The following is a 25,843-nucleotide window of genomic DNA, read 5'->3' on the forward strand; positions in this document are numbered from 1 at the left end:
TCTGTTGGTAGCCATTGAAATCCACTGTAAGTAGAAAAATCCTGGAATGTTTTCCTCAAAAACCTTCATTTCTTTTCAACTGACGAAAGAAAGACATGAACATCTTGGATGACATGGGGGTGAGTAAATTTATCAGGAAAAGTGTATTTAAAAGTGGACTAATCCTTTAACGTTATTAAAATTATATTTTCCATTTAACTTTTATAAAAAGTTAAAGATTGTTTGCTTTCTGTAGTTGTACCTATTTTAAAATTAAAGCAGTTTTCCCCTTCCACTTTCATCTGAAGCATGTAGAGATCTAGACCTTTTGTATTCAGTCTTTTAGATTTTTAAATATCTAATATTGGACAATATATGGTGTCATCAAAATCGAAATAATTCTTGGTTATCGTTACCAGACACGGTTTCCGTATCGTTGCACACCTAATTTGAACTCTTGTGTCTGATTATTTCTTTTTCAGCTTCTGTTAACGTGTTGGTGCCCAACTGTAAGATCTACAATGACGCGAGCTGTGATATCTCATCGGACGGGCAGCTGCTGGCTGTATTCATTCCCAGCAGTCAGAGGGGTTTCCCTGATGAGGGTATTTTGGCTGTGTACTCCCTCGCCCCACAAAACCTGGGAGAGATGCTCTACTCCAAGAGATTTGGTGAGTGACCATGAGACATAAACTGCTTGACATCGTAAGGGCTGTTAGTTTGCAAAAACATGACTCGCCTCCCTGTGCTGATGAGGGTTTAATACACTGATTGAGCCATCAGAGCTAAAATTATTTTAAACTTGTTCTTAATTAAATCAAATGCAAAGGGACATGGCTATTCACATTGTTCTCTCTCTCTTTCCCTCTAATTGGCTGAACAGACAGCAGTGATGGAGCTCTTTTAGAGGCTGCTTTAATTAGATAGTCCCCATTTAAATGCCAAATGAAGGCAGGGCTGGGACCAGCCTGCTAATGGAAACCAGTGATGAGGAAGTATGAGTCCTGTTTGTTTTAGATTAAAGTAATTTGAAATGCTGTTCTCTCTCTCTGTGGGTTGGTCATCACCATTGTATGTACAGGCCTCAAGGAACTATCATTCACCCTATCCAGTAACAGTGGATTAATGAGAGCAATCAACCACGAATCCTCAATCCTAAACCACTCGTTTTCATTTGCTGATCACATTGCCAGCACTCTGGCTCTCTAGCTCATGCACACGCCAAGCAAGACTGATTTCTAAAATTTAAATGGCTACAAAATTCAATTAGGTTTTAAGATGAAAAATTATATCAGCTATAATTACAGTCTGAGCAGGTCTAGGTGTGAACTTTTCTAATTTCATGCTTTAACAGATTGGTCTGAATGCTCTGGTTATAACATTTACAGCAATCAATAATGTGCAAAATGGATGTTTTAGTATTAATAGTGTTAAATACATTTCCTGGATTTTCATAATTTCAGTTTAGTTTTTACTTCAGGCTTACTGCTATGATTTGATCTTTTTAAAACGTACTTGGTAATAATTATAGTTTAAATACTGCTCAGCCAGGTCACTCAGTGTTTTATTGGTTTATTATATTGTTGCTTTAACAACATTTTTTAAGACCATATACAGTCCTGCATCCCAGTCTTGTTGAATTTATTACTTTACATAATTGTGCTAATTTTGCAGTGGTTTGGCTTAGGCTGTAGTTATAAGTCAATGTTTCTGTATTAGCTTGTTTCTGTTTGCCATGTTACAGCTGTGAATAACTGCACTGTGTGTTTGTCACAGGTCCAAATGCCATCTCTGTCAGTTTGTCTCCAATGGGTCGTTACGTGATGGTGGGTCTGGCGTCTCGTCGCATCCTGCTGCATCAGATCACCGATCACATGGTGGCACAGGTCTTCAGACTGCAGCAGCCCCACGGAGGAGAGACATCCATGAGGGTACGTCACTGCTGAACTCACGTCTTCTTTAAAGACTGCCACTGTTCTCGATACTTAACAAAATAAAAAAGGAAAGAAAAGCACTATTTGTTTTTTAGAAATCTAAACCTCAGTATCTCCTTAAAACGAATATGCCTCTGGAAATCTGTACACATATCTCAAAATTATTTTTGGTTACACTTTATTTTAAGGTGTCTTTGGTGTAATTATATATTTAATAGTATAAGTACTGAGTAAGTTTGGTTTAGGGTTAGTTGCATGTAATTATGCATAATTTATAGTTATTAATATTGTTACTGCATGTACCATATATAACAATGACACTGTAAAAGAAAGTGTTACCTTATTTTATTTTATTTAAAAAAAAATTTTTTTTAAATTGCCTTCCTATGTAGGTTGTGCACTTTTCTCTCGGTCAGTTCGGTGTAATAAAATAATTAAAAATCCTTTGCCTTGTAAGAGCAGGACTTCCATCTAAATATTTATAATAAAAAGTCATTTTTTTGTTGTTGTTTTTTTTTTTAATGAAATTAAAAATTTGACATTTAAATGTTTACCAAAGCACTTTCAAAAGGTGAAGAGTCCAGACGGGCCACAAAACCCATTTACTTTTCTTTTCTTATATCATTTTTAGTCAGTTCAGTCATACTTTTCATGACGTTTGATTATTGTAAAGTTTGGTTATTATTGGTGGTCTGCCTTATGTAGATCAGCTCTCTGTGCTCTCTACAACAGAGGGGGGAGTCTGGGGTTTAGAAAAGCCTTTGAGTAGGAACCTGACCTAGATACGCTCTCTTAGAAATAGAGAGAGACAGAGAAGAGGGAAAACTGTGTATTTGTGTGGAGCGAAGGGCATAAATGGAAGTATCTACATGGTTGACTTTTGTTTTTGTAAGCTGTGCTCATGGCAGGATTCTGAATGTGGATTAATTTGAGAGCAATGGAGCAGGAGAGCTTCATTTTTATCCTTGTTCAGTCTCTAAACATACAACACCAAATCTCTCTCCGCAGAGGTTGGAAAGCCTTGCAGTGAGCGCTTGTTCACGTTTTTCATGGGTATTTTACCGGCACTCCCGACTTTAGTCTCTATGTGCTTCATGCTGAGCCTAATTTGTATGATAAATATACAGATTCCTCTTAGTTAGGCTGGCCACCATGGTGGAGTTTTTACAATGTCTTTGTGTTTATCAGAAACTGTGATGGCCTTAAAGGAAGTTAGTACCATTGTTATTGCTGCTAGAGCTGTTTTTAAAATATGATCCATACATGAATTCAGTCTCTCTTAAAGACCCCCTGTGGTGAAAATCAAGTTTTTAATGTTTTTTTTATGCCTTTTATATGACTTTAAGACAAACCATGTGCAAATTCATACATCAACAGCATTGCTGTGTATTTTCTCCTTAAAACTGCAGTGAAAAAAGACGGTTTGAAATCACCAGTATTTCTTATTTCTCAAACTACCTTGAAACCAATCACGTCAACGTGTGGGTGGGCTTTGGCATATCATTACTATGCTGCAAAGCGGGGGAGTCTCAAGAGAAGCTGGGTTACCCCGGAATATTTTCCTGTTGATATGAAAAATTGGGTACATTTAGCAATATAGCGGGTGAATTATGTATATGATGTATATTACGATGTTATGATGAACTATATGCCTTTCTCCACTGACATTCTAAGTTGTTCAAACTTGCTGATTTTTAGAAAGCACAAGGCAGCTGTCTGACTTTGAGATGGCTAACAGGAACATGGTTTGTGTAACATTAGCAACACATTATTAGCTGTCTGATAACGTAGTCAAGCAAAAGGCTAATCATATTAATTACCGTTATGTCTCTAACGTTGTAGAGAACGATACATAAAACACATTACAATTCTGATACATCGAGTTGTAGATAAGCCTCAGTTTAATTCGCTCTTCCTTTTCTTCTTCGGAATCAGTTTCTGGTTCAAGCATATATGGCTGCATTAAACCAGTATTTCCACTTGCCATTGTGCAGCCTTTATTACAGTAAAGTTGACCAAGTGGATATCTCTGAGCTTGTGTGATTGAGTGGAGGCAGGGCTAATTTGCATATTCATGGATCCACATATACTAAATGAAGCAAGGTTGTAGAGTTACATTCAAGCTATTTTAAGGCAGGAATATATATATTTTTTTAATTTTACAGGAAAAACGTTTAAATATGCCGTTTTATTGATCAAAGATGAGATTTAAGCGATAAAATTATTGACTACAGGTGAACTTCAAGCTGAGAACACACTACACGATTGTAGTACATGGCCGATTATGAATGTAATTTGGTCCTTACGAATGATCATGCCCATACGCATTGGTCTGTGCCAGTTGCCCTCAGTCAGTGTTTAAAGTCATGTAGTGTGTGGTGTCTAAAGATTCTTGTCTTAGAATTTAAGAACCAGCTTCTGCCAGTCGTCCTCACAAAGATCTTTTTAAATGTTTAATATTTGTGACTGATGCTGGTAACTGTGCTGTGGAGATGCATTCTCTGTCAAACATCATTTATCCTTATTTTTGTTATTTTGTCAAACACATCTTGTTTTTGATGTTTCTTTTATATTATTTTTAAGTTAACATTGCAATTAAATTGTTCTTGGGCTATTCATTTTGTTCTGAAGATGAAAAAAGTTAAAAATCTGTTAAAAAAAAAAAAAAAAAAAAAAAAAAAATCAGAATAAGCAGTGATTTCTCTCATTTTAAAAATAATATTAAGTATTCTTTTATTTTGATCTGGAGTCTAATAAAAGTTAAAAAAAAAAAGACTAGCTTATTTAGGCTATATAACTGCACTTGTTTCTGAATAATTTAATTTAAAAAGTCTAACAAATAAAAAAAAATCACAAACATTTGAAAATAAAATTATTTTGTATACACTTTAATTATTTCTAATATATTTGAGGAAATATAATGAGGAAATACAGTGCCTTGAATATATCTGCAGTCATACTTTAGAGTTTCCGGTGTTTGCAGTCCCATTAAATAGTATATTGGGTGCATTGTACATTTACAGTAGGCTGATGAAATGAAAATTAAAATATCCAAATAACATTTTAAATGACTTCTGTTTCAGAGTAAATTAAGCAGTATTGTATGTTTGTTCTAACTGGTGGAAGGGGAACGAATTTTTGCTCAGAACGAACCAATTCGCTTTTAATTCATGATTTGAGAATAACAGTCTATTATATTATTGGTTTAAAAAACAGCACTAGAAATTATTTAATTAACAAAATTAATCAGGAAAGACCACAAAAAAGAAATGTGAAAGAGAAACATAGGAATTTATGAAAAAATATTTTATTCAAGATACTTTGCTGCAGTAGTATCAACATGCATTTATCATTCTTACAGTCAAACATCATAAGAATAAATGTCGACCTTCACCAGGAACCTAAAATTTGGGTTCAATTCCATTTTCTTCAACAGTTGTCCTCACGTAATTAATTTCAAACATAAACTCGATAATAAGAACACGGTGGTAATTTTTTAGCAACACCCTACATAACAGGACATTGTTTAACGTTTTATAAATATAAAAAACACCAGTGTTTTTGGCAGGGTTTTTAAAGTTTGTTTTCTCTCTGCACAAATTGCACTGCAAATAAGTAGTGGCAGCTGTCTGTTGACATCCATGTTTGTTTCGGTACAAGATCTCACACAGTTGAGTTCGGCAGAATGTCCCTTCATGACTCACCAAACATTAAGTGTGTTGTGTAGTGGACTGACTCAGTCGTTAGGTTTGTGCTCTTCTCTGACTGTCAAAGACTAGAATCTGCTCCAGTCCATGAAAACAGTCTTTAAGTGTGTTGAGTTCAGTCTTAGAATGTTTCAGCTAGTCATTAAGTTTGATTCCCAGCATTAATGACACTCTCAGGCACTCTTTCTCAGCTCTACTGGTTATTGTATATAACTACCAGGTGATGTAATGATGTGGACAATGCAGTAGTGTTGTCTTACATGAGATAATGAGGAACTCCACAGATCTGCCTCCTGTCATTCTTTCACACATCTGTTTTTTCCAGAACTGTTTTCATTGATTTTTCTCTCTGCATTGTATGTGAGTCTGATATGAGACTGATAGACTCCTTAAACTTTATTGTAGAAGCTGCAGGAACCAAAATTTGTCAGATTAAGTTAGAGATCAGATTTAGTGTGTGCTGTTTTGGTTGTGAAGACCTGGCAACTCTGGTTTCTGTACACTGTTGCCTGGAGCAAAATGTACAACAGACTAATTTCTAAGAAATTCTAAATAGATTTTTATATTTATTGACTGTCTATCTGACATGAAAATGCATTATTGTAATTGCGACATTACTAATTTCTGCAATAACAACAAACTCTAATTTCTATTGGCTATTATGTGAATGTAAAACTCCCCACAAAGCAACAACAAGCTTCTGATATTAATCTTGGGGAAATACGTGGACAGGTGCACAATGCAAATTAACCACTACATACATTTGCCATAACAACGTCCCTACAGGGTGCCTGATTTCAGCTGTAGCTATAGCAACAGCACATTTGGTACATTTCACTATCTGCTTTTATGGTTGTTTGTTTATAGAGACATTTCTCACAGACAATATGTTAATTTATTACTTTCCATCATTTTATATTCTATAATTTGATTATGTTCTGTTTTCCCCTCATGTCTTTGTTTATTAGAGGAGATCTCTATGTTTGTTTGTTTTGTTTTTTTTAAAGTGATATTTTCTCATATGGTAGTTAATGAATGAATTTAATACATCAGCATCGTTAATGTGTTTGCTTATTACCTATTATTATTATTAATTATACACCGGAGTGCAGATAGAAAGAAAATGAACAAAGGTTAGCCCAAGGCTCTATTTCCAGATTTAATTTCTACATATTAATTTTTTAATGTAATAGTCAATTTCATTCTCAAGTGGTAGCAAAGTACTCGTAATGCCACTTACCTGCCAATGTTCTCTAGTAGTTCTGATGTGTGGTTTCTTATTAGGACATCGTTAGATAGGAAACTTGCAGTTCATTTCTGTGTAATATTTAAGAACTGAAAAACTGGACACTATCATTCAAAAGATTTTTTTAAAAATACTTTTAATTCAGCAAGGATACATTTAATAGATCAAGAGTGACAGTACAGACTTGTTATAAAGTTACAAAAAATAGTTTCAAATAAATTCTGTTCTTTTGAACTTTCTGTTCATCAAAGGATCCTGAAAAATGTATCCCGTTTCCACAATTGTTTTCAAAATTGATAATAATAAGAAATGTTTCTTGAGCACCATCAGCATATTTGAATGATTACTGAAGGATCATGTGACTCTGGAGACTGGAGCAATGACTGCTGAAAATTCAGCTTTCCATCACAGTAATAAATTACAAAATATAAATACTGTATATTAATATTGAAAACAGTTATTTTAAATTGTAATAATATTTCGGAGTATTACTGTTTAAACTCTATTTTGAATTAAATGAATGCAGCCTTTGTGTGTTGCGTTTTTAATGGTCCATCTGGAAAAAAGATGTTGTGAGGCCAAGCCCCCTCATGGAAGAAGAAAGCTGTCGTGAAAACTGTGACAATGAGCGCTTATCAGGATCAACTAAATGCTGGATTTTCAAAAGTATGTGAAGTTTGCGGCATAGACTCTTTAAAATACGTCTAAATGTTTCACACAGTGGTCTGTTATTGTAGGGACATCCATGTTACATTTTCATGCCCCTAAACATAAGGCAGAACAAAACAAACTGTGATTGGTTGCCTTACATGTCAGTCAGACAGCCTCTGGGCGGTCCTTAGTCAATGAAAGCTACTATGTAGTCTAGACCTTCTGCCATCAGTCTGAAGGTCTGGCTACACAAACCTTTGAATGGTAAACCTTTTTCAAACCTCTGACCCCAAACCTTTGAATGGTAGACTTGAATAAATATCCATTGTTCAAAAAATGAATCTATCAGGAGCTGCATTTCATTTTAGGAACTGAATCAGACTCATAGTAATAATTAGAGCTCCATACATCAACACTACACATATAAACACACTCAGAAGAGCTGTATATGTTTAAGGCGTCATCACCGCTGAGCCCCACAATGTCCATGCAATCCACCGGGTCCAGATGCACAAACACGCAGCGTCGCATAGATACACACACATATGCATCAATCATATAGACTCTCTTCTCGTAAAGACACTGTTTGAACTGCCAGCCTTTGTGGCTTTTATCCTTGTCCTGAATTTCATCTGTCTAGAGTAAAGTGAGAGAGAAAGAGTTTGTCTGTTGATCACTCATCTGCAGATGAATGAGACCGCTTTCTCTCTCCCTGGCAGACATGAGCTTGTCCTATTTTTGTCCTTTTTTTCTAGAGCCAGTGGAGTGTAAGTAGTATGCCAAGGCTGACAGACAGGGACGGGGGAATGGATTGGAAAGAAAGAGAAAGAGTACTTTGGAGAAAGAGATTTGACTTTTCAGTTTAGCCTCTCCTCAGTTGTGCTAGCAGTGCTTGTCAAATCTGTCACAGATTGCATTCTACAGCGGAGAGCATGATGGAAGGTGCTGGCGACTGATAGAATGAGTGAAACTACTAAGAGGGCTGTGGGAGAGTTTAAAAGAGGTGTGTTCTTGTATGTTTTTCAGAGGGTGTTTGATGTGGTGTATCCAATGGCCCCAGACCAGCGGAGACATGTCAGTATAAATTCTGCACGTTGGCTGCCAGAACCAGGGCTTGGGCTCGCTTATGGAACCAACAAAGGAGATCTGGTCATCTGCAGACCTGTGTGAGTCTCCTATCCATCCCTTCATAGCTCACTCAGCCCTATTTGTGGGTCAGAAATCACTTTTTCTTTCCTTTTTTTTGTTGCATTAAAGAATAAAAGTGCTGTTGTAGGAGTTTTTTTTTTTTCTTTTTCTTTTTTTCAACTCAGCTGGACTCAAGATAATTGCTTGCCAAACATAATCAGCACTTTACTCATCTGCATGTGGGACATCAACAAATGAGAAATGATCCATAATGCTAACCATGATAAAAACAAGTTGCGATGGTTTATACAGTGTGCATATAAAAACGTTTGGTTGTTCTGAAATGTTGAACTCCGTCTGTCTTTCCTCTGCTTTGCCCATCTGTTTTTGTTTTCTGGGTGAGAACTGTTTTATGTTTATGTAAATGAATATCATACATCTCAAATACCTTCTTGGTTTTGTCAGTTCTTCAGCAGTTTAAAAAGAAGTTTTCCTACAAGCGTTTGGTGTTTGTTAACGAAACAGACACTAATTAATTCACTTCAAGGATCATTTTCCTCCACTGTATTTGGTTGTATAATTTGCAGCTTGGCTGTGGATGTTGCTTTTCTGCAAGTTTGTCATAATTATCATCAAGGTTACCGTAAGTACATGAAGCCCACGTTGCCCCACAAACATTGTCTCTCCAATGTAAACACTCTCACTTCATTAATGCAAACAGTTAGTTAATTAGAGAAAGCAAAAAAAAAAAAAAAAAAGCACCATACACAAACTCAGAGCCTTATTAGTAGTTTATGTCCTCAGTCATGGTGTCCAGTGTTCAGAGATAATATTGTGTGACTTGGACACCAAAAAGCCCAATCGCTTTAGTCGTGACAGGAAATGATCTCTCTTAATTTACGCAGTAATTTATTCTTACTAACTTACTCGCTACCACATATTGCAATTATTGATTAATCGTCTAATTGCGGTTATTTGATCTAATTGCAAATTACTTGAACTTCAATAACTGTGTAGTTTACATTTAAATTACATTTTGCCTTTTAAATAAAGGACATTTAAGCATGTAAAGAAATGTCATTAAATGTGCACTAAGTCTTATTTTCCTGTGTGCAGGGAGCAGCATTATTTAATGTACTCAAAAATGAAAATTCTCTCTTTACCTTTATGCCATTCCAGATGTCTATGGCTTTCATTTGTTTAACACAAACTGAGATTTTTTCTTTTAAAGAAATAATACATTTCTATGAGTCCATGTGAGTAATGCACATGGATGGGTCCCTCAAAACCACACAAAACGAGCAAAGTCTTAATAATTGAGTCTGATCATTAAATAATTTATTCATTTATTTTATTCTGATTTATTCAGGAATGAAGTGACTGTTTTTATGAATGGCTCAGTGAATCATTGATTCACAGATTCCTTCAAAAACGGATTTATTCAGAAACAAAACACAGCTGTATGTTGCTCAGAGAAACGTAACAGTTCTGCTTTGTTCAGAACTATTTTCATTGCGAAATAGAGTGATAAACATGAACATTGACAATGTTGTGTCTAATGTGATTTAATATTAACTTTTTGTTTATTGAACTGTAAAAAACATTTGCAGTTTACAGGAACAAATTAGTAACACAATACTAACATTCTGTAAAAAGATTTTGGAGGTTATATGTTGATTGTTTAATTGAAAAATTTCATTTGGTTCAACAAATAACATTCAGTTCACATAATTTAATTGAAACTACTGAAAATTTTCAATGCAGCAAGTCAACATAAAATTTAGAGATTTGACCTCCAAAATCTTTACAGTATACTATTAACTAACAAGAAACTGATTAACGAATTAGTCAGTAATAGCGCTTAGTTGAATGAGGTAGTTCACTATTAGCTAATCAGTAACTACTTTTTTTTTTCATACCTCCAAGAGGACTACAAAGAACTACCATATACAGGTTCATAATTAATGAAAGTAATGTACAATGTATAATTAATTCTAAAGTAAAGTTGATGGTAACCTATGGTGATGACTTAAGTATTCCCGAAACCTTCAGAAGGAATTACTAATTATACATTAATTATACATTATGCATTACTCACATTAATTATGAACCTGTATATAGTAGTTCTTAGGAGGTATGAAAAGAAATAGTAATAGTGAACCACCCATTTTCATCTGAGTGCTATTACTTACTAATTTCTTGTCTAATCCGAGTTTCTTGTTAGTTAAAAATAGTTACTAGAATGTTAATATTGTGTTACTCATTTGTTCCTGTATAGTTATTCATTAATGACAGAACAATAGCACTTTATTTTACAGTCCTGTTTCCTATGTACATGCTATGTACTTGTTATTGTACTTTATTATAGTAATAGCAATAACTGGGTAATAACTTGGTACTAACCCCGAACCTACCCCTAAACCTAACTTTAACCCATGTAGTTACCTTATATTACCCAGTACTTTCTAATATAGGTAAGTACACTGTAAGTACACGTAAGTGCACATACTGTAAAATAGCGTTGTCAAAAGTACCAACTTCCGTACCAAGTCTCGGACTGGTCCGCGATAGATGCCTGCTTTCAAACGGTCCCGTGAGTATCTGTGTAAGCGCTCGATGAAGAACGTCATTGACTTTTTACAACGTTTTTGAAGCATTGATCATTAAAGCCAATCACAGACATATCCGTTGAGTGAGTGAAAACAAAGGGAAATCAGAGGTGTTTACAAATCCACGCAACAGCGCTCAAAGCATCATATTTTTAAAATTGCAGTACCGACTTGGTACCGAAGTTGGTACTTTTGACAACTCTACTGTAAAATAAATTGCAACCATAAAGTGTTACTTTTTCCCTCATATCTTGAAATTTCCAACTCTGACTGGAGAGCACTATGTATATTAAAACTAGGGGTGTCAAGTGATTTAAAATTTTTAATCTAATTAATTACACAATGCGATGAATTAATCTAATCGCAAATTAATCACACATCAAATTTGGCTGAGAAATTACCCCTAAAAGATCATTTAAAGTCATTATTGTGTTACATGAGAAAAGCATCAACTAGACATTTAGAAAAAATCGTCTGATTGTTGAATTTGAATTCTCAACAGAGAATTTATTACACACAAACTTTTAGGCTTCAACTGCCATAAGGGTGTGTAAATGATGACAGAATTTTCATTTTCGGGTGAACTCTAAAACCTTTTAAAGGTTTTTTTTTAAATTAATATGGAAATATGATTTTTTTTTTTTTATTAAATGAAATTATACTCTAAATAAGAAACTAAAACTGCCATTAGGTGGTGGTAAATGTCTAAATGAGTAAGTCATTGAGTTATTCATTTATTCGATTAGTTCAAACGGCTGATTTATTCAGGAATTAAGTAAATGGCTCTCTTTATGAATGGACCATTGAATCATTAGTTCACCTGATTGATTCCTTCAAAATGCTGATTCATTCAGAAAAGAAACACCACTGTGTTGCTCTGAGACATACAACAGTTCTGCTCTGGCTTTATAGGTAATATTTTCATAAACAATATTGAGCAAAAGCAGAAACTATTGTCTAAAATATAACAATATATTAACTCATGTTTAAAATCACTATCACATTTGCACTCGTGCAAAAACAGCACTTGTGTGATATTGCATTAATTACTCGTATCATGATATAAGTAAATATGAGACTACAACTCATACATGGGCATTTTTGCCCTGATATCTTGAATTTTAAAGGCATTCTAACTGCATTCTATAGGCTCCATCACTCAGTGAGTTGTTGCTCTGCCTCTTGTTCGTCACCAATTAACTTTATGAAATGTAAGACGCACTACATAGGTCTGGGGCGGGTGTGTTAAATGCGTTAATTTTTATGTGTTATTTTTCCCATAACTAATTAATTAAGTTAATGTGTTAATTGGACAGCCCTAATTAAAACATATCATTTTAAAATGTTAAAATCACATTATAAGGATCAATATGATTGATAAGAATCAAGTACAAATAGCACTATGCTGATAAATAGGATTGCATTTGTCATCGCAAAGATGGTTCTAGAAACTAATCATTTGTTGTGTTCCTAAATGAATTGATTTGAGTACTATTTTGAAAAGTATTGTGTTCTGATGCAATGTTTGTGTGAATGGAAGTAAATGAGTAAACAAGATTTATTAAGTTCGCTACTCCTGTCTCGTGTGCTTCATTGTTTTATAACTCCTGACAGATACCACAAATTAGGCCTTTTTAGCTATAGTTGGTCACGAAGATGGCTGTTGCTAACATGCCTTGCCCAAGTTTTTTCCTGCCTTGCCCCAGTAAGGGCTGGTTTACACAGAACACAGGCAGTAGAATGGGGAAAAACGCAAGGTCTCTATATTATAGCTGAGCCCCCTAGAGTGAGTTTTTTTAAGGCGACCATTATTTTAGAACATTATTTTAGAATGGCTGTTAACTCCTTGGCAACGCGTCATGCAGCCACACTATGACCAGGGCCGGATTAACATAAGGGCTAGGTGGGGCTGAAGCCCCAGGGCCCGCGGGTAGAGGGGGCCCGTGATTGGCTGGAGGAAATGAGATTGACAAGTCATAGGTGGTTGATTTGTGTCTAATAAAATAACAAGAAAAAATGATTGGAAAATGTGCCTGACTGATAAATCACCGTCCAATCAAAATCACTTCACAATTCGCGCCATGACATCGGGAAACGCCTCTTTGCGTTATGCTATCGCATGTAACGTTAGACTAGAAAATGGGAAATTGGCCTTTATTGCTTGTTCAGCCTCGCTGGTGTTCAAAATGATACAAAAAAGTGACAGTGGTGCGCAAAAAAAAGGAAAAATAAGCTTGAAAGGGAGAAAAGGGGTGCTAATCTTACAGCAAAAATTCCCAAAATAACTAACGTTACTTCGGTTCACATAAAACATCCGCGCCAGTGGAAGACCCCACGTGCAGCGGCAGCTCACAATTATCTTCACCCACCGACACCGTCGCCGATCTGCGTGCTTTATACGTTGAAGAAGGTGAGATAGCAGCTGCAGCAAGTTATTATTCTTATAACGAGTTAAGCCCTATTCGGATGGTAATTGTTTCTCATGAAAACGTAAGGAGTTTTCAACATTTACAGGGACGAGTCGATTGATTTTATTGCCGTTTGAATTCAGAATTTCAGTGTTTTTCTCTCATCATCATCATCACCCGTGTAAAAATCCCGAATTAACTTTCCTACTGTTTTTTGACGAACACCAATGTCGTGTGACTTATATCCACTATCTGCCTTTGAAGCACATTCTATCAGTTGCAGTTCTGGTGCCTCCATCCGTACAACTCGACCTCGACACATTCACATCACGTTAACACAGCGGTAGTTACTCACGGGACACTGCACTTATTCGCAATCACACTTTATTTGCATGTGCTTTAAAGCCCTGCCAGTTAAACACGTCATTCGTGTGCTGTTCTGAGATGCGCTTTTTCTGACCCCATACACCCGAAGCGTGTACACACACTTAAGCCTGTCAAACAGCACCTGACTACTGGACTTCATCTTTCGCGTCTGATTGCGCTATAATACTGTCAAATACACAAAAGGTTTACATAAACACAGTTGGTTATGTCTGAAGTGAGTTGAGAAAATCGGACGCATGCAGGTCTTAAAGTGACAGCATCCTAATAGTTAGCATGCGGACCCTTGTCCTTAAAGGGATAGTTCACCCAAAAATTAAAATCCTGTCATCACATACTCACTTTCAAATTGTTTTAAACCTGAATGAGTTTCTTTCTTCTGTTGAACACAAAAGAAGATATTTTGAAGAATGTGGGTAACCTAACAGTTGCTGGTCCCCATTAATTTCCATATAGGAAAATTTTCATTTTTGGGTGAACTATCTCTCTAAAGTATTCATGGCAAACTAATCATTGAGGAAGTATGACTGAAGTATGACAAATGTTTTTGCTGCTTTTGGCAACCTGTTTGTCTAATGCTGGAGTTCATATCTGGAGTTAATGCATTTGTTTTTAATGTGTTAAATAGCATGGAATATTTAGTGTGCTTGTGCTTATATAAAATGATTTGATAAAATGAGATTTGTAAAAATATAAAAATAATAACAATAAAAAAATTCTTGTGGTACAAGACACTGTGGCATGGCAATCAGATGAAAGGGGGCCCTTGGTGTTGCTATAGCCCCAGGGCCCAATGTGTTCTTAATCCGGGCCTGACTATGACGTGTGGCATATCACGTTTTAGTTTGTCCTTTTTTATTAAAAATATTAACAAACTTGTTAACTACAGGGAGTGCAGAATTATTAGGCAAGTTGATTTTCTGATCATATTTTTTTCCCAAGCACATTTTACCAATTCCAATCCACATCAATCTTAATAACTACTATTAATATTGTTTTTAATCATTTATAAGTGATATATAATTGTTCATGAAGGCTGGAAATGAAAAATGCCTTATATTCAGGTGTGCAGAATTATTAGGGAGGTCTTCTTTTACAGGCAAAATGAGCCAAAAAAGAGATTTAACTCAGACTGAAAAGTCAAAAATTATTAAATACTCATGAGAAGGACGCAATACTAATGCAATACTAGAAATTGCAAAGTTAAAGCATGACCAAGGGACAGCAAAATGCTCATTGGGTCAGCGGGGTCAGACAAAAACAGGTGGAAAAGAAAAGACACATGTTAACTGCAAAATAATTAAGAATTAAGGTGAAGAATTAAGTGTGAAACCATCAGGAACCCTTTAGTCTCCAGCGCCACCATTTTCCAGAGCTGCAACCTACCTGGAGTCTCCAGAAGTGCAAGGTGTTAGGATCTCAGAGACTTAGGTTAGCTAAAGAATCCTAAAAAATGACCCGCACTTGATAAGAATCACAAGCTGAAGTGTTATAAAATACATGAAGACTGGGTTTTTATAGGCCTTATAAACAGACAGCTTGAGAGTGACTCCTGAAGGACCAGCACCACATCCTCTTGTACCACTGTTTGAAGAATTTATCCAGAATCTGGCAGTAAGGTGTTTGAGTTCACTTTTAGTCCATCTCTTATCCTGAAATGTCTGTCTTGCAGAGATGGACTAAAAATGATCTTCCAAAACTTACTGCCAGATTCTGGAAGATAAATTCTTCAAACAGTGGTACAAGAGGATGTGGTGCTGGTCCTTCAGGAGTCACTCTCAAGCTGTCTGTTTATAAGGCCTATAAAAACCCAGTCTTCATGTATTTTATAACACTTCAGCTTGTGATTCTTATCAAGTGCGGGTCATTTTTTAGGATTCTTTAGCTAACCTAAGTCTCTGAGATCCTGAGACCTTGCACTTCTGGAGACTCCAGGTAGGTTGCAGTTCTGGAAAATGGTGGCGCTGGAGACTAAAGGGTTCCTGATGGTTTCACACATAATTCTTAATTATTTTGCAGTTAACGTGTCTTTTCTTTTCCACCTGTTTTTGTCTGACCCCGCTGACCCAATGAGCATTTTGCTGTCCCTTGGTCATGCTTTAACTTTGCAATTTCTAGTATTGCATTAGTATTGCGTCCTTTTCATGAGTATTTAATAATTTTTGACTTTTCAGTCTGAGTTAAATCTCTTTTTTGGCTCATTTTGCCTGTAAAAGAAAACTTGCCTAATAATTCTGCACACCTGAATATAAGGCATTTTTCATTTCCAGCCTTCATGAACAATTATATATCACTTATAAATGATTAAAAACAATATTAATAGTAGTTATTAAGATTGATGTGGATTGGAATTGGTAAAATGTGCTTGGGAAAAAAATATGATCAGAAAATCAACTTGCCTAATAATTCTGCACTCCCTGTATATGTGACCCGATCTGGCGAAATGAGTCGGAAGTCGCAACGTTCTATTTTAAGATATGGGCCAATAATGTGGAAAAACAATGAAAAAATCGTTTGTTTTTTTTTAAGCTAATTTCAAAGAACAGACTTTCAAAAATAATCTCCCAAAGTTTCGTAGTCCAGATAATTGAGTAAAGGTATTTAAATGGCTATTAAATTTGACATGGTTTCACTAAATTAACTGGAAAAGAACTTCTCAACTCCTCTCGTCATTTATGAGCATTTCCCGGTATCCCCTGAAACGTCATTATCTCTGCTCTACAAATATGGTGTTACACGTTGTATAGAACCAATCAAAAAGCTTAGAAATGTAAACACACTGACCTAAACGCTGATTTTTAACAATGGGAAGCCCCGTTTCGACTGACAGGCACGCGATCGGTCCAGCCATCCTCCTGTCAGACTAGCGCGCCTTATAAAATAAAACTCCCATTTGCGTGTCTCTCTTTAAAAGCCAATAAAAATTGAATCCATATAGCTAGCACAAAAATTCTTTTTGCATACAAAACCAAAGACTTTAAACTTTCATATCAAGCCTCCAACATGCTTCTGTTGTGTTGTTTTCACCCTCTAACGAGTCTGAGTATTATGCGTTTACAACAAAAATAGCACAGCAGCTAACTGAATACAAGTATGTATTTCACGTGCTCATAACTTCATGAAAAATGCACAGATCATAAAAATCAATATTTAAAGCAGATTCTCAAGATTAAAGTGAATCCGAAATCAATATAATATATTGCGTTGATCACAAGATATTACTCACGAAATGATTTAACATACTTGGCTAAAAACTAACTAAAATGTAATGTAATTTCTATTTTCTTAAAATTTAAAATGTTTTCTATCAAATGATACCTACCTTTTGACTCTCCTTGCTAGAGTTTTGGAGTTATGAGTCTTTACTTTTGTGTGTGTTGCTCAGAAAAAAAAAGAAAAAAAAAAAAGAACTCTAAAAAAGCCTTCAGCTCTTAAAGGGTTAATTCAAATAAATACTTTAAAATAATTTGAGCTTCAGCCTGGTTTAATAGCATTTATATATATATAAAAATGTCTTTGGTCAAATTAAGCTGTAAAATAAATAGTTTATCCCTTTAAATGCAATGGATTTTGAAAGATATCAACAAAAAACGGGCAAAAAAACTTTAAAAGCGATTTTCTCAGGTTTTCAATTGGAAAAAGAGGGCAGACGACCATAATTAAAATGGGTATATCTTTAAAACCATTCAAGGTATGACTTTGACTAGGATATCATTTTAAAGCTTATTGTCTCATCTTTCCATTGATACCAGAATCTCAATTTTGAAATTTGGATCACTGTGACTCATTTTGCTGGATCATGTCACATATTATGAATTATATGATATATTTCAATTGTCTAATATGTTGAAGTGAATGTGTTTTGTCATTTAAACACCTTTATTATGATCATGTTAGTTGATATGACACGCAATGAGTTTGCACCACAATTTAGAGGATCTGTCGGATTTACGTCTCGTAAATTCATTTATTTTTTTCCCGAAATACATAAAAGTAAGTGGCGGGTGAACTGGGAGAAGAATAGGGTAAACTTTATTTTTTCATACACAATGTATCTCTTATATGAATAAAACACTTTGTCAAATTATAATTTGAAATATAATTATTATATATTTCAAATATAATTTGAAATATAATTATTGCTGCTTCCATAGATATCAGTGTAAGGAATTTGAATTTAACAAACTATAAATGTTTTATATATATATATATATATATATATATATATATATATATAGCCTAGTATTCAATTTAAAAGTCTATTTAAATGTCTGAAACCTCAAATAAACATTATGTGGTTGAAAACACTGAATAGTTGTGAAATATTAAAAGTTCTGATCACGTCCGTCTCTGGCTCAGTGCCAGCCAAAGCGCGAAAGCATGTTTAGTGGTGCACTGAACGTTCTAATCACACTGGTGTGATCGTACGTGTCAAAGGCTTATCACGTTTCAGAGGTGAAGGAATTTGTCCCCACAAATTGAGGCACAAATCAGATATGAGGGGGCAATGCCCCCATTTGCCCCCTTGTGGCGCCGGGCCTGCACGGAATATTCAGCTCATACTCCCAGCATTACAAGCACAGCAACTATATCTACTTCTGACTCACTTGTGTGGTGGATCTTCCGTATCTGTCCTACCCTACAGCACTTATGCTTGCCATTTCAGTAACGTTGTGCTGTTGCAACACACAACCAGTCTTGTGACATACTCGAAAGCCCAAATTCCGGTGGTTGGATGTTTGTCAGCGAACAATTCCTTTCATGACCACTCGGCTCCTGCTAGTTCTTCATTGTGGACAAAGGTACCACACTCATGGGGAGGGACCTAATGTCTGCACTGCAAGTGAGGATTGAAAACAATCAAGTCCTGCCTCCTAATTCCTGTTCCAGTCTTTCAGTGCACTGTTGCTGAGTCAGCTGAGTTTGGATGTGCTAAAAGCTTTAAACACCGCGTAAAGCTGGATGAAATGGTCATACCTGTGCACTAAAAATGTCGCCGTCTGCCACTCTCTGTTTGTAGCGGTGTCTCAGAGGAATTAAATTGCTTGCAGGCTGCTGGGCTGGTGATAGACTGGATTGACTCCTCTGCATGGGTGTCACCAATTTTTGGTGCGCATAATTAAAATTAGGATGTGCCTTGACCTCAGAGAGCCAAATAAAGCAGTGATTGTGGACTCTTTTATATTGCCACTCATGGATGAACTACTCTATGATCTAAAAGGTTCTGCTGCTTTCTCCCCATCGACCTGACTAATGCTTGCTACCAAGTGTCGCTGCATGAGGACTTTATTACTCACGACGCACTGTTCCGTTTTTGTCGTGTTTCTTATGGATTGGCTTCAGAGCCTGCAACATTTCAAAAGATGATGGACATCATCCTGGCTGGCTTGTCAGAAGTTGAAAATTAACTGTACAACATTATCATCCATGGACGTGACATGTATGTCAAAGCACTTCAAGTGGTCTTACAAGGACTAGAATCTACTGGCTTGCAGCTCAATAAAGACAAGTGTCTGTTTCAGTGGAGGGTCTTCTTCCTCATGAATCACATGAATTTTCAATGGCCCTACACCTTCTGATGCATCTACTTTACGCTCTTTATTTGGACTTATGTCGTGGTACAGTAAGTTTATTCTTATTTTTGCCACCATTGTAGTTACAAGATCCAAATGGATTCAGCCGGTCAGAAAAGACTGAACAAACTTTGACCAAAGCTAAGCAAACAGCTAGCAAACAGCCCTGCTTTGGCATTGTTCAACCCCGCACTACACACAATTGTCTCCACAGACACTTCTGACAATGTTCTGGGAGCCATATTTTCTCAGGTCAGCTCGGATGGCATTGAACAAACTGTGGCCTTTGCATCAAGTACTCTGCCTACTGCTGAGCGTAAATATGCCACTGTAGAAAAGGAAGTGCTAGCATGGGTGTGGGCCATTGAGAGGTGGCGTACGTATCAGCAGGCACCGACAACCCCGCTTACCACTAAGGGTGTCATCCCTGCTGGACTTCATGTAGCAAGGTGGTCTTTACTTCTCATGTAATTAAAATTATGATGTGATGTACTGCCCAGATTTCCAAAACGCCCCTGATTATGTCACGTTTGCTGATACCTGCTTCTCCTGCAAATACTGCTGTTGCTCCAGCTCCTGTCAATGAGGAGTTTGTTGCTTTTCTATCTGCTGCCTGTAATTTTCTGTCTGCTTCTGATGTTCATGCTGCATGTGCTTCTTGTCCTGCTCTAACCAAACTTTGTACACAGATTTCTAATGGTTGGCCTCCTTCACACAAGGGACTGGATGTTAAATTCATCTTCAGAACACCAATGAAGATATTTTTAATGAAATCCGAGAGATTTCTGTCCCTCCATTGACGGTCTATGCTATTACGCATATAAACATTGATCACCGAACCTAAACAGAAGCTCAGTTGTACTTGCTTGACACACAAGAACAAACCTCATTGGTCCTTGCGGATGCTCAAACGTGCTGCATAACACACAAGAATGAACCTCATTGGTTCTTGCACGTCAAGCAAACATTGACTGAGCTTCGGTTTACCATAACTGATGTGTGTGTTGATGAATGTTTATATGTGAATAAAAGCCTAAATTAAATCTGTTTATCGTATAAAAGCAATCATGTCTCTTCAGAAAACTTGGACTAATCAGCTCTATTTATTTGGATTAGTTTTACGATCTCTTTTTGAAGCACCACCTTTTTGTAGACTGTCAATGGAGAGACAAAAATCTCTCTTATTTCATTAAAAATATTGCGTTTGGAACAACATTAGGGTGAGTAAATGATGACAGAATTTTTTGGGTGAACTAACCCTTTAAGGGCAACTTTGTCTTCCGAGGCTCACGGCTGATTGCTCTTCGACCTGTGCTGATCTCCATAGCACACAAAGGACATCAGGGAAATGTGAGAACCAAACAATGCCTTCATGATCTCTATTGGTGTCCAGGGATGGATGCTCAAGTTCATTATGCTGTCCCTTCCTGCCAAGTGTGTTAGCTCAATGACAAAACTCACGTCCTGCTCCTCTCCAGCCAGTGCCGCTACAAGATGGACAATGGCAGAAAGTGGCTGTGGATATAGTCGGGCCATTTGACACTTCTGCATCCGACTGCAGGTTTGCTATAACATTAACCACATGCTGCAACTGGTACTTCACTCTTTCAGCTCCTCTTTGGCTGGCAAAAGCTGTCTTTTTTGCCATCTGCTTCTGTGGACCCACCAACTGACATGACTATTCGTTGAAGGGTTACGCGGCTGCAACACTAAATGAAAAAGTACACTGATGCTAAGCAGGGTGCTCACACTCCTTGTTTCCAGGAAGGGGATAAAGTGAGAGTACGGAGCACCTTGCATGTTCCTAAGGGACACAGAAAGTTTACTGATCCACTCACGGGTGCCAAAAGACTTTGGGTGGGTACGTATGTTCTTAGTGATGGAAAGACATGGAATGCTTCCCATCTCACTGCATTTTCATGCACACCAACAAACTCCGGCTGAGAACACTGCTCACACACTCATACCATTAGACCTAAACGTGATGTTTAGAAGCCTAGTTGGTTAAAGGACTATGCTAAGTAACATAGTCCTTTAACCAACTAGGCTTCCGAACATCTAATGTAATATTCTGTTATTTAAACAAGGGGAAAATGTTGTGTTCATAAGTGAATTGTATTGTTGACTACTATTTTGAAAAGTGTTCTGACATAACGTGTGTGAGAACAGAAGTAAATGAATAAAGATGGATGAAGTTCACTACTCCTGTCTTGTGTGCTTCATTGTTTTATAACTCCTGACAAATACCTCACCATTTCACCTGTTCCAGAAGTGGTCAAATGTGCAATGGACGAATACATTGTTATATAAAGATATTATAATGTTGAAAAGTGATGTTTGAGCAGCTAATTTTTAAAATCTTTTCAGACCCTGTCTCCTAATAATCTGCAGCACGAATACAACGTACACGTCTCATTGAACATGAACTTTTGGGAAACGTCGGGAAACACTCAATACCGTATAAAATAAGAATTCTATATAGCATTTACTACACAGGGCACAGCAGAAAGGCGGCAGCACACAAAAAGACTCTCTTACGATGTTTTTGCAGACATGCATGTTCAAATAAACATTTTAAAAGGGTACGTGCTGCACTTATATACTGACGATACTACCGTTAAAAAATACAGTGGTATCGGCAGTATTTTGAAGCTTTAGTATCACAGTACTACCATAGTACCGGTATACCGTGCAACCCTAGGGCTTACATCACGCTTCACAAGATGCCGATGTTCGCATCAGGCTGATAATTGACCGGTAGCGATGGTTTATAGTTTTTATAATCATATGAAATCAAGAAAATCATAAGGGCCTTTTTAATTTTCCAAGTAAAAAATATCTTAAAAAATACTGTATTAGGCTTACACTGTAAGTGACATGAGAAAAACAGAAAATTCGTTAATCACAATTATTTGTTTGACAGTGATCAAAATTCATGATCGTGACTACTCCCACGCACACGTTCCCATCAGGAAATTAGGAAAACTGTTTTCACAATCTATTTTTTCCAACAAAGGCTTTATGCTGCAGTCACGCCATTTCATAATTACCATAATTATTAGATAATAACCTGGAACATTCTACTTGGAGATGTTCACGTCCTCTGACTCAGAATTATGCGTTTCTATGGCAACACTATTAACGGAAATAAGTCTGTGTAATTTGAGTAATCAGTATACAAAACCGCAATACAACAAGTAACAGATGTTATGCTAATACCTTATTAATAAACATAGTTTTAGCAAGACATTAGATATTCAACTTTATGCTAGCTATGTTAAACTGTATTATATATCTTTTTTGTTGTCTTTTTTTTGTTTTTCCAGATTATTCATGCATTATTATTACATTAACAATAGTTAATTATAGGAATTGTTAAATGGAAAAATATTGTGAAATAACAGAATATAACTTCTGCTGCTGTTCTACGAAGATATGAATGCTTTTTACTAGTCGGAATCTCGTAATTATAGTAACTCTAACATGGCATGAAGTACCGCTATTCATTTCATCCTTTAAATTCATGTAGCGTACATGCTGCTGTTGTTTCATGCCCAGATTTCCTGTCTCTGTCCTGGACTGTAATTAATATATAATTGTAATAGTCCTCTTGGTGGCATTCCTTTCCAGAGCTCCCCTCACTGATCCTCACTTTGTTTTTTCTGAGCAGATTTCACAAGCATGCTGTAAACAGTATGTCAGCGGTGCTTAGAAGACATTCCTTTTTCAATAGATTTTTTTAAATGTGCATGATTTTTTTGGCTAATATCATCTACAACCTCTGTCTGAAGTTGTAAAGTGCCCAAGTCCACAGCAGTTAACAAATGCAAATATGTTATCATCTTTGGTTTTTTGAAGGCCAGAGACCAGAAACATCAGAACTGTCAGAAGTTATTTGCCTTCCATATAATTCACACATTCACAAACTTTTTAACACTTGATATTTGTAATGCTGCGTCCCAATTCGCCTACTTATACTATGCACTAAAAGTATGTATTGTTTTTGTGAAGAAAAAGTACATACTTTTGAGTACATAAGTACAAACGTTTTTATTTCAGAAGGATGGGCAAAATTAAGTGACTGCAGCAAATTAAAAAAAAAAAATGTATATAGTGTAGACATCTTCAATTATTATAATACATGCTATTTAGTTTAGTTTTTTGTTTTAATATACACTCATGTCTGTAGTAAGTTGAGACCAGCTCATTCAGGTGTGAGTCATGGTCCAGTCATGCTCCAAGATCCATGAAAAAAATCAAGGTCTTTGGCTTTTTTTTTTTTCTTCTTCTTCTTCTTCTTCTTTTTTTTTTTTCATGGTCTTTGTTTTATGGGAGCATCAGGACTCAGTCTTGACTCAGATTCGACCCTGGTCTTCTGGTCTTGATCTTGACTTGGGCTTGAGTGAGCTGGTCCCAAGTACAACACTGACTGCTTAACACGATCTGTTGCATTTTGTAAGAAATCTCAATGCACACAATTCAGAGATGGCAACTTCTATGAGGGTTCAATGCTATTTTGAAGACAGCATTTAGCCCTACTGTTTGTTAGGCTGCTCATTTGATTCTTTGTTAATATATGGTCAGGTTGTTTGTTTCATCTCATCTCTGTAAATTTATTTACCAGAAGTTCAGAATTAAAGGTGTGCACAGGCTTTAAACTGAAGCCCGACCCTGGCAAATACCCAAATAAACTTTCCCTATTAAAGTTTAAGACCAAACCTGAAATCCGTTGCTGTAGAGATGTAGCCTACCTGTATTCTTGCTACCAAGACAGCTTTGTAAGACATACACTGCACATAACCGCTGAGCTATTTATTGGTTGAAAAGACAAGATCATATCATGCAAGATTTAAAACATTTAAATAGACACATCAAGTGGTAGAAAAATTGTGTATGATTCAGAGAGATGCACGGAGACGAAATGCGACTATTTGACTTGCTGTCACGCTTCATTTCATTCATATAGTTTGCTCCCATTCATTTAGCTATCATATTGTACAAATAATAATAATAATAATTTTTATTTAAATAGCGTCCTTTCCAGGACTCAAGGCAGCTTTACAATGTACATTAAACAAGGAAGAGATAATACGAGTAGACGATGAAAAACAATAGTTTGAAGATACAGTAAAGGTACATTATATGGACAGGGAAGCATACAGAAGAATAGAATCAAGCACAATAAAATACAAAACAGGACTTAAGAGACATAACATAACATTCAGAGAACTATTAGTTAATTAAGCAGAGCAATCAATCCATCAAATCAGAGGTATAACATTCAGAAAACAAGTGAGTTTTGAGTAATGATTTAAATTCAGAGATATTATTAACACAGGGGAGAGAATTCCAGCGTTTGGGTGCGATAACACTGAATGATCTGCCCCCCCGTTGAAGAGAGGCGATGCCGAGGGACAACGAGAAGGCCAGAGTCAGAGGACGTATACAGCGAGCGAGTCGGGGTGTAGGGGACAAGCATGTTACAAAGATGAGTGTACAGTAAAGTCTACAGTGTTTTAAACATTTAAATACATATGTCAAATAGTAGAAAATCTTCATGATGCAGTAGGCCTATTTTATTGATGGTAGGCCTACTCTTGACAAAGCTTTCTGAGAGACATACACCATGTGCAGAATTATTAGGCAAGTTGATTTTCTGATCATTTTTTTTTCCAAGCACATTTGACCAATTCCGAACCACATCTATCTTAATAACTACTATTAATTTTGTATTTAATCATTTATAAGTGATATATAATTGTTCATGAAGGCTGAAAATGAAAAACGCCTTATATTCAGGTGTGCATAATTATTAAGCAGGTTTTCTTTTACAGGCAAAATGAGCCAAAAAAGAGATTTAACTCAGACTGAAAAGTCAAAAATGTTAGCTACTGAATGTGCTATCAAAATTTGCGCTCTTTCAGCTACAACATAGTTTACATTCTTAGTTACTAACCCGACCCGAACCCAGAGATACTCATGAAACATTAGCCCGAGCAGGTAGCAGACCTCTATTCAGAATATGTCTTCACCTTTCTCTGAAAGCAACCACACACATCTTTCTCTCTGTCAGTACCCATAAAGCTCTTACACAACAGCTTTTGATGGACATTGGAGGGAGAGGGATCGATCTGACTGAAACTGGTAATTAGCCTCCAGTGGTTCCAGATATCAGACTACTCTCATGCTGGGGAACACCCACTTATTATGATGTGTTGAAAAAA

At 36.3% G+C, this 25,843-nt stretch overlaps 1 protein-coding gene across 5 annotated transcripts in view; it reads left to right on the forward strand.

Moving 5' to 3' along the window:
- Nucleotides 1–25,843, forward strand: part of ambra1a (autophagy/beclin-1 regulator 1a) — a 104,291-nt gene that overhangs the window by 58,953 nt on the left and 19,495 nt on the right. For all 5 annotated transcript variants that reach the window (XM_048184884.1, XM_048184888.1, XM_048184886.1 and 2 more), the window contains 3 exons: nt 462–650; nt 1,756–1,910; nt 8,544–8,683. In XM_048184884.1, coding sequence (XP_048040841.1) covers nt 462–650; nt 1,756–1,910; nt 8,544–8,683 — 484 coding nt within the window. The remainder of the gene's footprint in view (nt 1–461; nt 651–1,755; nt 1,911–8,543; nt 8,684–25,843) is intronic.

Source organism: Megalobrama amblycephala, linkage group LG3 (genome assembly GCF_018812025.1).
Source record: "Megalobrama amblycephala isolate DHTTF-2021 linkage group LG3, ASM1881202v1, whole genome shotgun sequence".
Taxonomy (NCBI): domain Eukaryota; kingdom Metazoa; phylum Chordata; class Actinopteri; order Cypriniformes; family Xenocyprididae; genus Megalobrama; species Megalobrama amblycephala.